At 36.4% G+C, this 12,589-nt stretch overlaps 2 protein-coding genes and 1 non-coding gene across 3 annotated transcripts; 2 read left to right on the forward strand and 1 right to left on the reverse strand.

The window, feature by feature from the left end:
• The first annotated feature begins 2,654 nt into the window (after nucleotides 1–2,654).
• Nucleotides 2,655–2,728, forward strand: TRNAN-GUU (transfer RNA asparagine (anticodon GUU)). Its single transcript has one exon. It is a non-coding gene; the product is annotated as a tRNA-Asn (tRNA).
• Nucleotides 2,729–7,232: 4,504 nt separating this feature from the next.
• LOC131010699 (growth-regulating factor 2-like) lies at nucleotides 7,233–9,921 on the forward strand. The gene is made up of 4 exons (XM_057938361.1): nucleotides 7,233–7,698; nucleotides 9,008–9,193; nucleotides 9,278–9,446; nucleotides 9,574–9,921. Exons 1-4 carry the CDS (start codon nucleotides 7,443–7,445, stop codon nucleotides 9,818–9,820), a joined length of 858 nt encoding a protein of 285 aa, XP_057794344.1. The 5' UTR covers nucleotides 7,233–7,442; the 3' UTR covers nucleotides 9,821–9,921.
• A 1,551-nt stretch (nucleotides 9,922–11,472) lies between these two features.
• Nucleotides 11,473–12,205, reverse strand: LOC131010712 (60S ribosomal protein L27a-3-like). Its single transcript, XM_057938378.1, has one exon. It carries the CDS (start codon nucleotides 11,985–11,987, stop codon nucleotides 11,547–11,549), a length of 441 nt encoding a protein of 146 aa, XP_057794361.1. The 5' UTR covers nucleotides 11,988–12,205; the 3' UTR covers nucleotides 11,473–11,546.
• Between the last annotated feature and the right edge of the window lie 384 nt (nucleotides 12,206–12,589).

The raw sequence follows: 12,589 nt of genomic DNA on the forward strand, positions 1-12,589 counted from the left end.
AGGCTGGGTCAACTATATGATTTCATAGCTAAAAGGTTATGGATTCGAAATTAATTTGTTTTATATCAACTATTTAACACATTATATATGAACAGTAGTATTTGCACGTAGAATTTAAGAAAACTATAGTTTATTTATTTATTTTGTTTAATTTTCAATAGTGCAATAAAATATAATAGAACCAAATATGAGAACTCAAACATGAGGACTGAGGAATAAGGAATGATAATATTACTTTGCTAAGTCAGATTTCTTGCTAACTAAACAAGTCCAACTATACATAACGATTTATTTTATATGTATTTTATACTTTAACATAAAATCCTTATTTGTTATATAAGAAAGTAGTTAGTAACTTTATTACTCATTGTCCCAAAAATTAAATTAATTGAAGATTGAAAAGATATACTAATAATGACCGTTGTAGTAATAGGCAAAAATCGTATAGCCTACTTAGATTATTCAGCCCATGTTAGACGGGTCAAATCACCTCAATATCGACAAGTACATGTTGGGTCCCGGAAGGTCTAGAATAGATGTATGGGGGGAATACACCTAAAGATAGTTTTTCAAAATCAAACACAATACAACCTTTAACAGTTAACTGATATTGTAAAGTATGACTGATGAACCAGTTAATGAAAGGTTGAAGACGGATACTGAAAAACACTTCAGTTAAGATGTCAGTTAAAGTCAACACTTTAACTGATACACTCTTAGAGCTTCAGTCTTGGATTGAACAGAGAAGTGTTATGAATCTTACTGACTATTCGAAAAATTATCAGTTAGACTAATAACACACGCAGGGGAAAACTTTGTCTTTTGAAAAAGCCTTTTAGAAACACGTTGTTAGGTTAATGTTTCACTTTGCGATTAGTCAGTTTCAGTTAAGAACGTTTGTGCACAGATAAGAAAGTAAAACTAAAAGTGATAAACGACAAATGGATTTTTACGTGGTTCGGAATCCAATTCCTACATCCAAGGTCAGTAGATCACACTGACAAACACTCTGGGCTTATGCTTACGGGTGCACAACAAACCTTGAACTGAAAACACACGTTTCAGCACCAACACACTGAGTTGGATTTCTCAAACACACTTAGCGCGCACTGGGCACTAAGATCTCTCTGGAGTCAGAACACTGGTCTGAATTCCACACAACTCAAACACTGTTTTTGCTCAGTTGAAAGGAGGTTCAAAAACTACCAACTAGATCACAGAGAACAGGCTCTCTGTAATCAGTAGCTTAGGCTTTGGATAAACAATATTTGCCTAAGGTTCTAAGAGAATATAAGTAATCAGCAATGGACTGATTTTGGCTTTGTGATTCTCTTCTTCGATTCAAACTTTGGAAGGCTTTGATTGACTGAGTTGCAATTTCGACAGCGTTTCAGCTTGTGTATTTGAATCGGTGAAGATTAAAGTGATCATCGAGCTCTATTTATAGGAAATGTCTTGAATAGATCCGTTGGCGGAGATGGTCTTCAAGAATTCACCCGTTGGAGAGTAATTCGAATTTTGCTGAGGCTTCAATCTTCGAGGTTCCTTGTTTGGTGAGAAACGGCTACTCAGGTACAAGAGGTAAGGCGCCTCTGAAAAGGTAATCACCAAAAAGGAATGCTCTGCAGAGAAAGGACGAACCTCTTCATCTCTGCATTTAATGCGGCTGTACTTTGATTGCGCGGCTTCCTTTTAACGTTGGAGTTTCAGTCTGAGGAAGAATGTCAACTGAAACTTGACTTTAGTATCAGTCCGCTAATTCCACGTAGCCAGCATTAGATGAATCAGTCATAACTGATTCTTCAATTGAGAAACTCGTTCTAGTCAAATATCAGTATTTGACTCTGCCTTTAAATGCAACTTCAGTCGAGTTCTTCAGTCTTCAGTCTTCAGTCCTTCGTTCTTCATTCTTCATTCCTCCGGCCTTCAGTCTTCAGAACACTAAACAACTAGAAGATGAACTCCAACACTTGAGTTCGAAAGGTTCTAGTCTATTACAAAGAAAACTTAAAGATTTTGGTATCATCAAAACTAGGGCTAGAATATTTCATTAAGTTCCCAACAGTACAATTAATATGTATGATTAATTTTTAAAAAGCATAAATTTAAGCCCGGATCCGAGAGACATATGGGATTATCATATCAAATCCTATAAATGGTGGCTACTTGATGAACGAGGCATGAGGATCATGAAAGATCTTCCCATCAAAAGTTAGGGCGATTTGAATTCTACTTTTAATAGTTGGATTTATAATTTATTTTCAACTCGATATTTTATATTGGTTAATTAGCTAGATTTTCAACCTCTTTGTTGAAAAAAAAAGTTGTTGCAACCACCTTAAGGATTGAAGAAATCTCCGTATAGGAAAGCTAATACTAATCCAATCAAATGTTACCTCAAACTAAGTTGGATAATGTGGGAAATTTCAAGAGAATTGTTATAACTAAGTTTTGAAGAACTAACTATATATTGAGACAAAAATTCAAATTAATAATATTCTTGAGATGATGTGATCAAGAGTTCCTAGATTTGGTGAATTTAACGAATGATCAAAACAATAATCTACACGTATCAATTCTATGTAAATCTATAACATCAATATTTAAATTAGATAAACTAAAAAATAAGTATATTTTTCAAAATAAATGTAGTTGCTGGAATAGCTCAGTTGGTTAGAGCGTGTGGCTGTTAACCACAAGGTCGAAGGTTCAAGCCCTTCTTCTAGCGTTGTTATTTTTTTGTTTTTTTATGTTATAAATATATTATTTTTTTGTTCTTTTATGTTATAAATATATGTGTATATATATATATATATATATATATATATATATATATATATATAGCGTTGTTATTTTTTTGTTGTTGATGATCGAATGGCTAGGTTCAAGCCCTTCTTCTAGCGTTGTTATTTTTTTGTTTTTTTATGTTATAAATATATTATTTTTTTGTTCTTTTATGTTATAAATATATGTGTATATATATATATATAGCGTTGTTATTTTTTTGTTGTTGATGATCGAATGGCTTAAAATGGTTCTCCGTTCTAATTTTATTTAGTGGTTCTTATTTGAACCTCTCCCTATATATATATATATATAAATATATATTTAGAATCTAACTTTATTTATTCATTTGTGGTCCATCATTATCAATGGGTTATAAACGCACAGATCTAAGCGTCATATTTCATATACATATTCTTCCATTTTCAAATTGTGGGATAAGTTAGAAAACTATAATGATAATTACTCCATTTTGCACTGTCACATGGAAACGCTGATACATCCAGTAAAACAACCGCTACCGGTTTCTTTTTTTCTTTTATAACCCTTCTCATTATTTAAAATATCAGATGACCCAAAAATCAGGATAATTTTAAATGATGATTAAGTTCTTAATACTATACACTACTAGACTTGCAACGCTCTACAAGTTATCATCAAAAACTATGAACTATACCTCCATTTCCAATTTTTTCATGAACTTTTTTTTTTTTAATCAAAAATTCTCTGAACTTAAAGGGTTGAACAATTTTTCCATATTTTTTTGCTCCGGTGAAGCTCCGAGCTGACATGGCGCCGACATGGCATTGCCCACTGACTCCCGCCTCTGCCGTCGCCCTCTGCCGCCGCCCTGCCGCCCTTCTCCACCACCATCACCAGATCTGCCACCCTCTATTGCCTCCCGCCGCCGTTGCCTTCACCCTCTGTCGCCCTCTGTTGCCTTCCCCCACCACCACATCAGATCCGTCGCCGTTGCCTTCCCCCACCCCCCCACCACCAGATCCGCCATCCTCTGTCGCCCCCTCCGCTGCCTTCCCCCACCACCACACTAGATCCGCCGCCGTTGCCTTCCCCCACCACCACCAGATCCGCTACCCTCTGTCGCCCTCCGCTGCCTTCCCCCACCACCACACCAGATCCGCCGCCGTTGCCTTCCCCCACCACCACCACCATATCCGCCACCCTCTGTCGCCCTCCGCTGCCTTCCCCCACCACCACACCAGATCCGCCGCCGTTGCCTTCCCCCACCACCACCAGATCCGCCACCCTCTGTCGCCCCCTCCGCTGCCTTCCCCCACCACCACAGCAGATCCGCCGTCGTTGCCTTCCCCCACCACCACACCAGATCCGCTGCCTTCATCTGGGTTTGCGTCGCCTAGGGTCTTCATCCCCCTCGCACCACCGCCTTCATCCGGCCGCCGCCGTGCCGCCCTTCTCTAGGGTTTGCGCTGCCTAGGGTCTTCATTCTCCACCAGAAATTCTTCTTCTCCCACAGACCTCGTGCCCTAGCTTCTCCATTAAAGACGTCGCCGCCGCCTTGGCCTTTGAACACCGGCGCCATCGTCGCCTCCCTCCGTCTCCCACACCCAAATCGAAACCCTAGGGCTAGGACCGTGAAGGCTGCGGCGGCGTTGCAACAGACCCGAGGCTGGAAATCTGATTCAGGTGACGTCTAGTGAATTTTCCGGCTAGGAGGCATGGTTGGGGCTCAAAACGACATCGTTTTATCCCCCAACTAAACGACGTCGTTTTGATTCACTGCCGGCGTCGCCATGTCAGCATTTAATTTGGGGATTCTTGAAAGTCATGGAAAAATTGTTCAACCTTTTAAGTTCAGAGAATTTTTTATATAAAAAAAAAGTTCATGGAAAAGTTGGAAATGGAGGTATAGTTCATGATTTTTGGCGTAATTAACCCCTATTTAAACAAATAAATTTTATTCACATTTTTAGTAAAATAAATACAAATAATTGTAACATAATAAGAATAAATGAAATATATACGCATATATATTAACTTACCAAAGTATCATTAGACGCTAGATTCTAGAATAAGTAGGGAAATTATAGGAGGAGCGCCTTTCTTGAGGATCACTTATATTTTAGTTCACGTCAATATTTCTTTTATATTAATATTTTTATTCTAATAACTCATGTATTATAAATGATATCGGAAATTTATAAGGTACAAATTTAATTTATTCATTTCCCTCTTTAATTCAAAGATATCAATAAAAGAATAATAGAACTTGATTTTTATGTCATTTATAAATATGATAATATGAATTAAATGTTAATTAGACGTCACATATTATAAGTGGCATCGGCCCTCATTAAATTTTCACAAAAATTTGGGTACAACAGGGTTGACCCACACCCAAGTCCTAACCCGCATTCTGATCTAAACTGAGGTGGCCGCGGTTCGGTTCCCGGTTCGAACCGAAACCGGAACCGTCGGTTCCCGGTTCCAAAAACTGGAACCGGAACAAATCGGAAACTGGATTATAACCCTCACGGTTTCGGTTCCAAACCGTGAACCGGCGGTTCCGGTTCGAACCGTTAGAATCGTCCATATATATTTTTTATTATTATTTTACTTTTTATTGTAATTTGTATTGATTTATATATATTGTTGTGTAAAATTTAATGAAATTTGCTTTAATAAAATAAAAGGCACAAGAAAATATAAATTTCATATACTTTATTTTTTAAATTGAACTTATAATTCAGAGTTACACCTTACAACTCTTATAATACAATTTACAAATTATAATTTTTGGATGCTAAAATAAAATTAAGGCAACTTAGTTTACAACTTGTAATTGGAGAGAGAAAAAAAGAAATAAAGAAAATAGGACTTGAACTTAATTATAACATTTAAGTTATAATTGAGTTGCCTACGTATCCCGAAAGAATCAAAGTCCACTATGGATTAATTAACGGATTACTATTTTTTTAAAAAAAGCAATTAACTGATAACTATTAACCTATACCACTAATCAACAACTAACGACATAAGTATTTTTACAACTCACGCATGATCGTCCATTTATAATCAAAATAATTCGGTTCCCAAAATAATAAACACTATGGAGCTACTGATATAAACTCCCTCCGTTCGTCTCATAAAATATAAGAAATTAATATTTTAAATGTATTTGATAATAAAGTAAATAATTGGTTATACTTATATATTTCCTTACTTATAAGCGGTTCTCAGACGGTTCCACGGTTCTGCAGACGGTTCTACGGTTCCCGGTTCTAACCGTGGAATCGTCGGTTCACGGTTCCAACCCGGTTTCAGCACGATTTCAACACGGTTACCGGTTCCACGGTTCGGTTCTGGTTCGGAACAGGGAACCGGCGGTTTGAAGAAATTGGACGTTTCGGTTTCGGTTCGGAACCGTATGACACGGTTCCGGTTCCAGAACCGTCCCGACGGTCCGGTTTCAAGGTTCGATTCTCGGTTCCGATTTTTTTGGCCATGTCTACCTGCATGCTAACCCAAATCGTATAAATGATACTATTCGGTTATATAAATAACATTGTATATAATTGACACTATAACATTTTAAAATATTATAGTATCATTTTTAATCTTATAATGTCATCTAAAATATTATAGTGTCAATTACATGAAATGTCATTTATAATCCTAAATAGTGTCAATTATACACAGTGTCATTTACAATGTTATAGTGTCATTTATACAGTATTAGTTATATAATAGGATAGTGTCAGTTACAGACATTGTCATTTAATAGTTATCCACCCAAATTATTTCAATGAATTATAGCTAAATTCAGGGTTTTGAACGAAATTGTCCATGTGCCAACACTTGAAAATTGAAATTAACAATATATATGAATATGTTATTATACCATTTGTCCTACAAAAAAACGTTGCCACTAAGAGCATCCGCATTGGGGGTTCCTTGATAGCCTACTTGATAGTGTTTGTGTTATTGAGTAGGTAGTGCTGCATTGGGGTTCCTTGATAGCCTACTTGATAATATTAGTTTTGATTTTATGTTTTTCATTTAAATTTAATTGCTCAAATTTAAATAACACAATTTATTTCAAATTTAAATTGCATTAATTATAAAATCCTAAATATTACATAAAACTTTAATAAAATAAAAAAAACAAAAAAAAACAAAATAAAAACAGCCATTGAAAATTAAAATATATATATATTTTTTTTTAATTTGAGGCTGGAGTACTACCCGATTACTCGAGTAGTACTCGAGGAGACATTAGTTGCAACGCCATGCTCGAGGATGGTACATTACTCGAGTGATGCTCGAGGAGCCCGCGATGCGGGTGCTCTAAGAGGTAGTAGTAGTACTTACTTTGTAGTGTATGTGCCAACTAATTATGACACAATACTATGCTTCCATTTTTTGTTCATGGATTGAATGTCACTATTTATATCACACATTTATTCATATATATACAAAATGTATGCATTCATTCTTGTTCTAGGAAATACTCACTAGCTTGTACCAAACCTTTCAGACATCTCCTCTTTCTATCATAAGTCTCCTAACCAAACGCATCACCTTCACACACACACACAATTTAAAATGTGCGAAACAACATCTATCTCCTTGTGCAACTGCAACTCTCCATAATCACATCTCCACCGCACACTTTCTTTATGGATTCTCGGTTGGTTCAAAGTTTGGTCTCTTCACTCTCAGCAACTGCACCTTCCAACCATGCTGACATCAGCAAGCTCACATTGTACGGATCTGCATTCCTCAACGCAGAATGCGCAGACCTGCGGCCCGCTAAACTGCCCAAGATTTCCTCTTGCGCCGGCGAGATGCCCAACACCGCCGCCGCTTCAACTGCCCAAATGCTCGCCTTCTCCGCGCCGCCCGCCGCATTCCCGTTTTTCACAAACTCATCAGGTCTGTAAACGCCTTAGCTTTCTTCCTTTACTTTTTCTCCAACGCGCGGTGTGCATAAATAATCTTGATCACGTCATTTTCTATGGCGCCAATTTGTTTATATCAACAATTAAAAACTCTAGCTTTTGCAAATTTGGTGGAGTTTTAACTTTAATTACACAACGAAATCTCGATAAAAATACAGATAGATTAGTTCCAGTAAATTGTAAATGATGATTTTTGTACAAGAATATGTAGTACTCCCTCCGTCCACGATATCGTTTTCACAAATAGTAGGTATTTGTGTGAGTGAAGTTTGAATCTCACAGAGAAATCGTGGACGGGTAGAGTATATTTTATTTAATAGTGTGCATTTATTGTGTTTAATACTACTCTCAGAGTCCACAAAAAATAGGAACACCACAAGTTTTAATGAAAATGATTTAGTTCATTGTAAGTGAAAAAATGATCCACCCATTTTTTATTTAGTGATCAATTACAAAAAAACTATAATTTTTTGTTTTATTTCACTTAATAAATATTTCCATTCAACTTTATAGTACAAGTTTTTCAATAATATATAGTACTATATTGTTATTAATAGACCCACCACTTAAACCCATTATATCACCATTTGTTTTTAGTTTGTGGACCTTCTTCACTACAATTAAACAATGAACTTTTTTTAAAACTCGTGTTTATTAACAAATAAATAATTTATGAAATAATAAAATTAAAATAAATATATAAACATAAAAATAATATTAACGTGGATTAAATGCTAGCGATACTCATGAATGGTGTCTACAATAAGTATGTAGCATATTCATTACTTTATATATATGTAGTATAGTATTGTGTCTTTATTGCGGTTCTTGCAATCCTTGTGGCAAAAATTGATGACATAGATCTATGCAATTGCCAATAGAAATGTGTAATAAATATCATTTCTCAGTTTTGTAGTTATTTGTGTGAAGTTGAGATTTGAGTTGGGGGGGTGGTTGGTGATGTGGGTCTTGCTTTGCTGTTCTAGTTGGATAGTCTTGTCTTATAAATATTTGCTGCCCATCTTTCAAATCCTGCCCTCGCTACCAAAGCAACAACAGTGGCTCTTGTCTTTCTTGTTTTTTTTCAAGGGTTAATTGTTTAATTTAACATTTTTTTTTTATCATCAAAATACAATTATAATTTGTCAAACCACGTCGCGCAACTGTAAACACCAACAACTAATGACATTGGGATTTTTTTTTGTGAATTTGACTCATAAAAAATATTTGGAGATGTTAAAATTGGTATATAGTATTTGTTATATAGTTGAAACATTTTTTAGGCTATGGGTGTACAAGTATGCATGGGCCATTCACCCCATCACAATGGATGGAGCTAGAACACCAAGCATTTATCTACAAATACATCACTGCAAATGTGCCCATACCTTCCTATCTACTTAATCCAATCAGGAAAGCTCTCGAACATTCTGGATTCTCTTGCTTTTCCCTCCTACGCCCAAATGCTCGTGAGTTGTTTCTTTCTTACACAGCTTTGCTACTACACAGCTTCCTTCCCTAAACTAAGATGTGTGATGGTTGTATTGATACAGTGACTGATCCCGAGCCGGGGAGGTGTCGGAGGACAGACGGCAAGAAATGGCGGTGCTCACGAGATGCACTCGCTGATCACAAGTACTGTGACCGCCATATCAACAGAGGCCGCCACCGTTCAAGAAAGCCTGTGGAAGGTGGAGCCACCACCAACCACCACACCCCTAGGTACTACACACTGGGGGGAGCTCAAGCACCCCCAACCAATATAGTCTATAATATATGGAGAGAGAGAGAGAGACCAATCCCTAAATTCAATTGATGATGTATATACCGTTGTCTATTTTATCGTCAGATGCCCTAAAGACAAGGAAACTCCAAAAATGTGTATGAAAGACAAGCAATGCAATGGTTCATTGCTCAAGCCCTTAGACGAGACTGAGCTCTCTATGGGGCTAGGTGTCGGCGCCGTTGCTAGTAAGAGATGGGGAGGAGGACCATTGGGCGAGGCGTTGCATACAACGAGCAACGGGCCGGGGAAATGCAAGGCGCTCAACCTCATCCCCTCATCCCCATTGGGTGTTCTCGGAGGGACGGGCTAGCTTACGCTTTCATTCTTATTTCTTTATATTTTTCACTCTTGTAGTTGTTGCCTTTCAAATAGGCTGTGTTTTGTTTCGGCCAAGCGATGATGTTGAATTCACGTATCGTCTTCTCAAAGTAATTCATTATAACATAAGTGAAAAATCAAACGTAACAAACTTTACATTATGAAAATTATGTATAACAGACTGGAATACAATTTTAAAATCTTTTTAAATTAAAAAAACACCCACCCACAATATTGGGAAATTAGTATTTTTAACAAAAAGTTTGCGCACTTAGAGGGTGTTTGGCTGAGTTTATAAGCTCCTCCAAAGTGTTTGGCAAAATAAGCTCTCAAATAGCTTATAAGCTCCAAAAATAAGTTCCAAGCCAAAAAATAAGTTTCTCTACCTCAACCTATTTTTTTATAATCTCATATGCAACAATCATTTTGCTAATATTTTTCAACTATAATTTATTATTTTCATTATATATCATTCAACTTCATTTTTCTTCGATTTTCTCTCTCTAACTAAAAATTCTCTCTCTGGCTTATAAGCTCAATTATCTAAACACTTTGACAATTACATCTTATAAGCTCTTGAAACATCTTATAAGCTCCAAGAGCTTATAATCTCTTTAAAATAAGCTTAGCCAAACACCCTCTTAATCAAAATTCTAATATTGTATAATTAAATACATAAACTATGCCTTCATCAAGTGCTGGTTTAATTTTAAGACTTCTTCCCTTCAAGTACGAGAAAACATGTAAATTTAAGATCTGATATACTTAAGCTATATACTAGTATTAATTTCAATAGTATCATCATGCGATACCTGATTCAATGAATGGAAAAAGTCAAAAAGATGATGAAATATGGGAAGAAAGAATGTGCGAGGATTTCTTCACTGTTTCAAAAAGGCTGAATGAAGCCGAGAAGAAGGTGACAATAGCATTTGGACCAACACAGATACGAGAAGTTTTGGGATGACCCAAAGAAAATAACACCAATCTGAAACAGTACAAGACGTCAAACTTATCCTTTGCATTGCACAAGGAAATATCTCAAAGGAAAAATGTCTAAACTTGCACACACCCATATGATAATCTTTCATTAAAATTTGTTCCACTTGTTGCTTAGTATACTTGCGTTTAATTCTGCTGTAATTTGTTTTATCAGATGCTTGAAAATTAAGGAACCATCAAACATTCAAACCTAAGTATAAATCAATAAGTGAAGTGACTAGATATTATTCAAGAAAGCAGGGAGTATTGCAATGCACATTTTATTATGAGGAACTGCAGTTAAAAGCTACCCGTTATTATTTCAATCTTTGCTATTTATTTCATCTCTTATTGAGGAATAGTGTGTATCATATATGATGGCGACACTAGCCCAAGCAAGTAAATTTAATAAACAAAATCAAAAATAGAAAAGTGTAACAAAAAATGATAGTAAAAGGAATTGAATATAGCAGAGAGATGCATCAGCGGGGTTATCGAACCTCCGGTCCGTTGAGCTAGAATTTTCCAGATTGAATTGATAATTAAAATGTTGTGCACAAAAATCTTCAACGAGAATCGAAAATAGGGGAGAACAATCACGGAAAATAATGGAAATTAAATAAGCAGCAGCGCAAAAATCAAAGCGAAAACAGAGAAAATCAATGACGAAAAATCCTTATATTCAAAATCCCTTAGCGAAATCATCAGTCACGAATGCATAAAATTAAAAGCAAACCCTAAGCAGTGAGCACGACGGCGCCGCCAGCTTCCTTGATCTTCTTCTCCGCGTTCTTCGACACCAGTTTGGCCTTCAAGACAACCGGCTTACCCTCCGGCAGCGAGCCCTTCCCCAGGACCTTGAAGTAGCCGAACTGCGTGACGTCGATGAGCGGCGCGTTGTCCTTGGTTGCTTTGTCCTTGACCTCCTGCGGCACCAGCGACCAGAGGCGATCGATGTTGACGGTCGGGCAGTGGAACTTGTTGCGGAGTTTGTGGAAGTATCGCATACCGACCTTGCCGAAGTAGCCAGGGTGATACTTGTCGAATAGGATGCGGTGGTGGTGCATGCCTCCGGCATTTCCGCGACCTCCGGGATGCTTGCGGTGCTTCCCGATACGACCATGTCCGGCGCTCACGTGACCGCGCTTCTTGCGGTTCTTCTTCAATCCGGTCGTCATTTTCTCCGGCGGTGTAGGAAAGCGGCGCTCCAATCGAATCTGTGGCGTATATATAAAGGATAGTGATTTCAGTAATCTAGGGTTTACTCCTTCCTCATTTCAATGGGTTTTGCATTTGCTTCTTGGGCCTGGCCCTAGTATGAGTTTGTAATAGTGTAATCATTCTTTTATTATTAAGCGAAAGAATTTAGTAAAATAAAAATCTCATATAATGAAGACTGGTTTGATACCTGTTAGTATAAGATAAGAGTGTGATGTTTTTGATTGAAATATTTTTTTGTATGATATGCCATATTAATATTATGTTTGATAAAATATATTAATATATTATTTAATATGATGTAGTAAGATTATATAAAAAAATTAATTTTTAAAAATTATCTTATAATTAAACTAATTTATGGCTAGTTTTAATTAATATTAGAAAATTTAGTTAATAGTAAATTAATATCTTTTATAATTAAAATTGATATTATACATGCCGCCTCAGAGGAGGTATGAATAATCACATAAATTTGTATAATTTCATCGGCCTTTAAAATTTATAAATGGTCGCGTGTTTCGTGTGTGTATGTGTCTATATATATATATATATATATATA

The sequence above is a fragment of the Salvia miltiorrhiza genome, chromosome 2, assembly GCF_028751815.1.
Source record: "Salvia miltiorrhiza cultivar Shanhuang (shh) chromosome 2, IMPLAD_Smil_shh, whole genome shotgun sequence".
Taxonomy (NCBI): Eukaryota; Viridiplantae; Streptophyta; class Magnoliopsida; order Lamiales; family Lamiaceae; genus Salvia; species Salvia miltiorrhiza.

Coding starts and splice junctions, on each gene's coding strand:
- LOC131010699 (XM_057938361.1), top strand. CDS start 7,443: ATGGATTCTCGGTTGGTTCAAAGTTTGGTCTCTTCACTCTCAGCAACT. Junction 7,699..9,007: donor GTTTTTCACAAACTCATCAG/GTCTGTAAACGC, acceptor AACATTTTTTAG/GCTATGGGTGTACAAGTATG. Junction 9,447..9,573: donor ACCAACCACCACACCCCTAG/GTACTACACACT, acceptor TTTTATCGTCAG/ATGCCCTAAAGACAAGGAAA.
- LOC131010712 (XM_057938378.1), bottom strand. CDS start 11,987: ATGACGACCGGATTGAAGAAGAACCGCAAGAAGCGCGGTCACGTGAGC.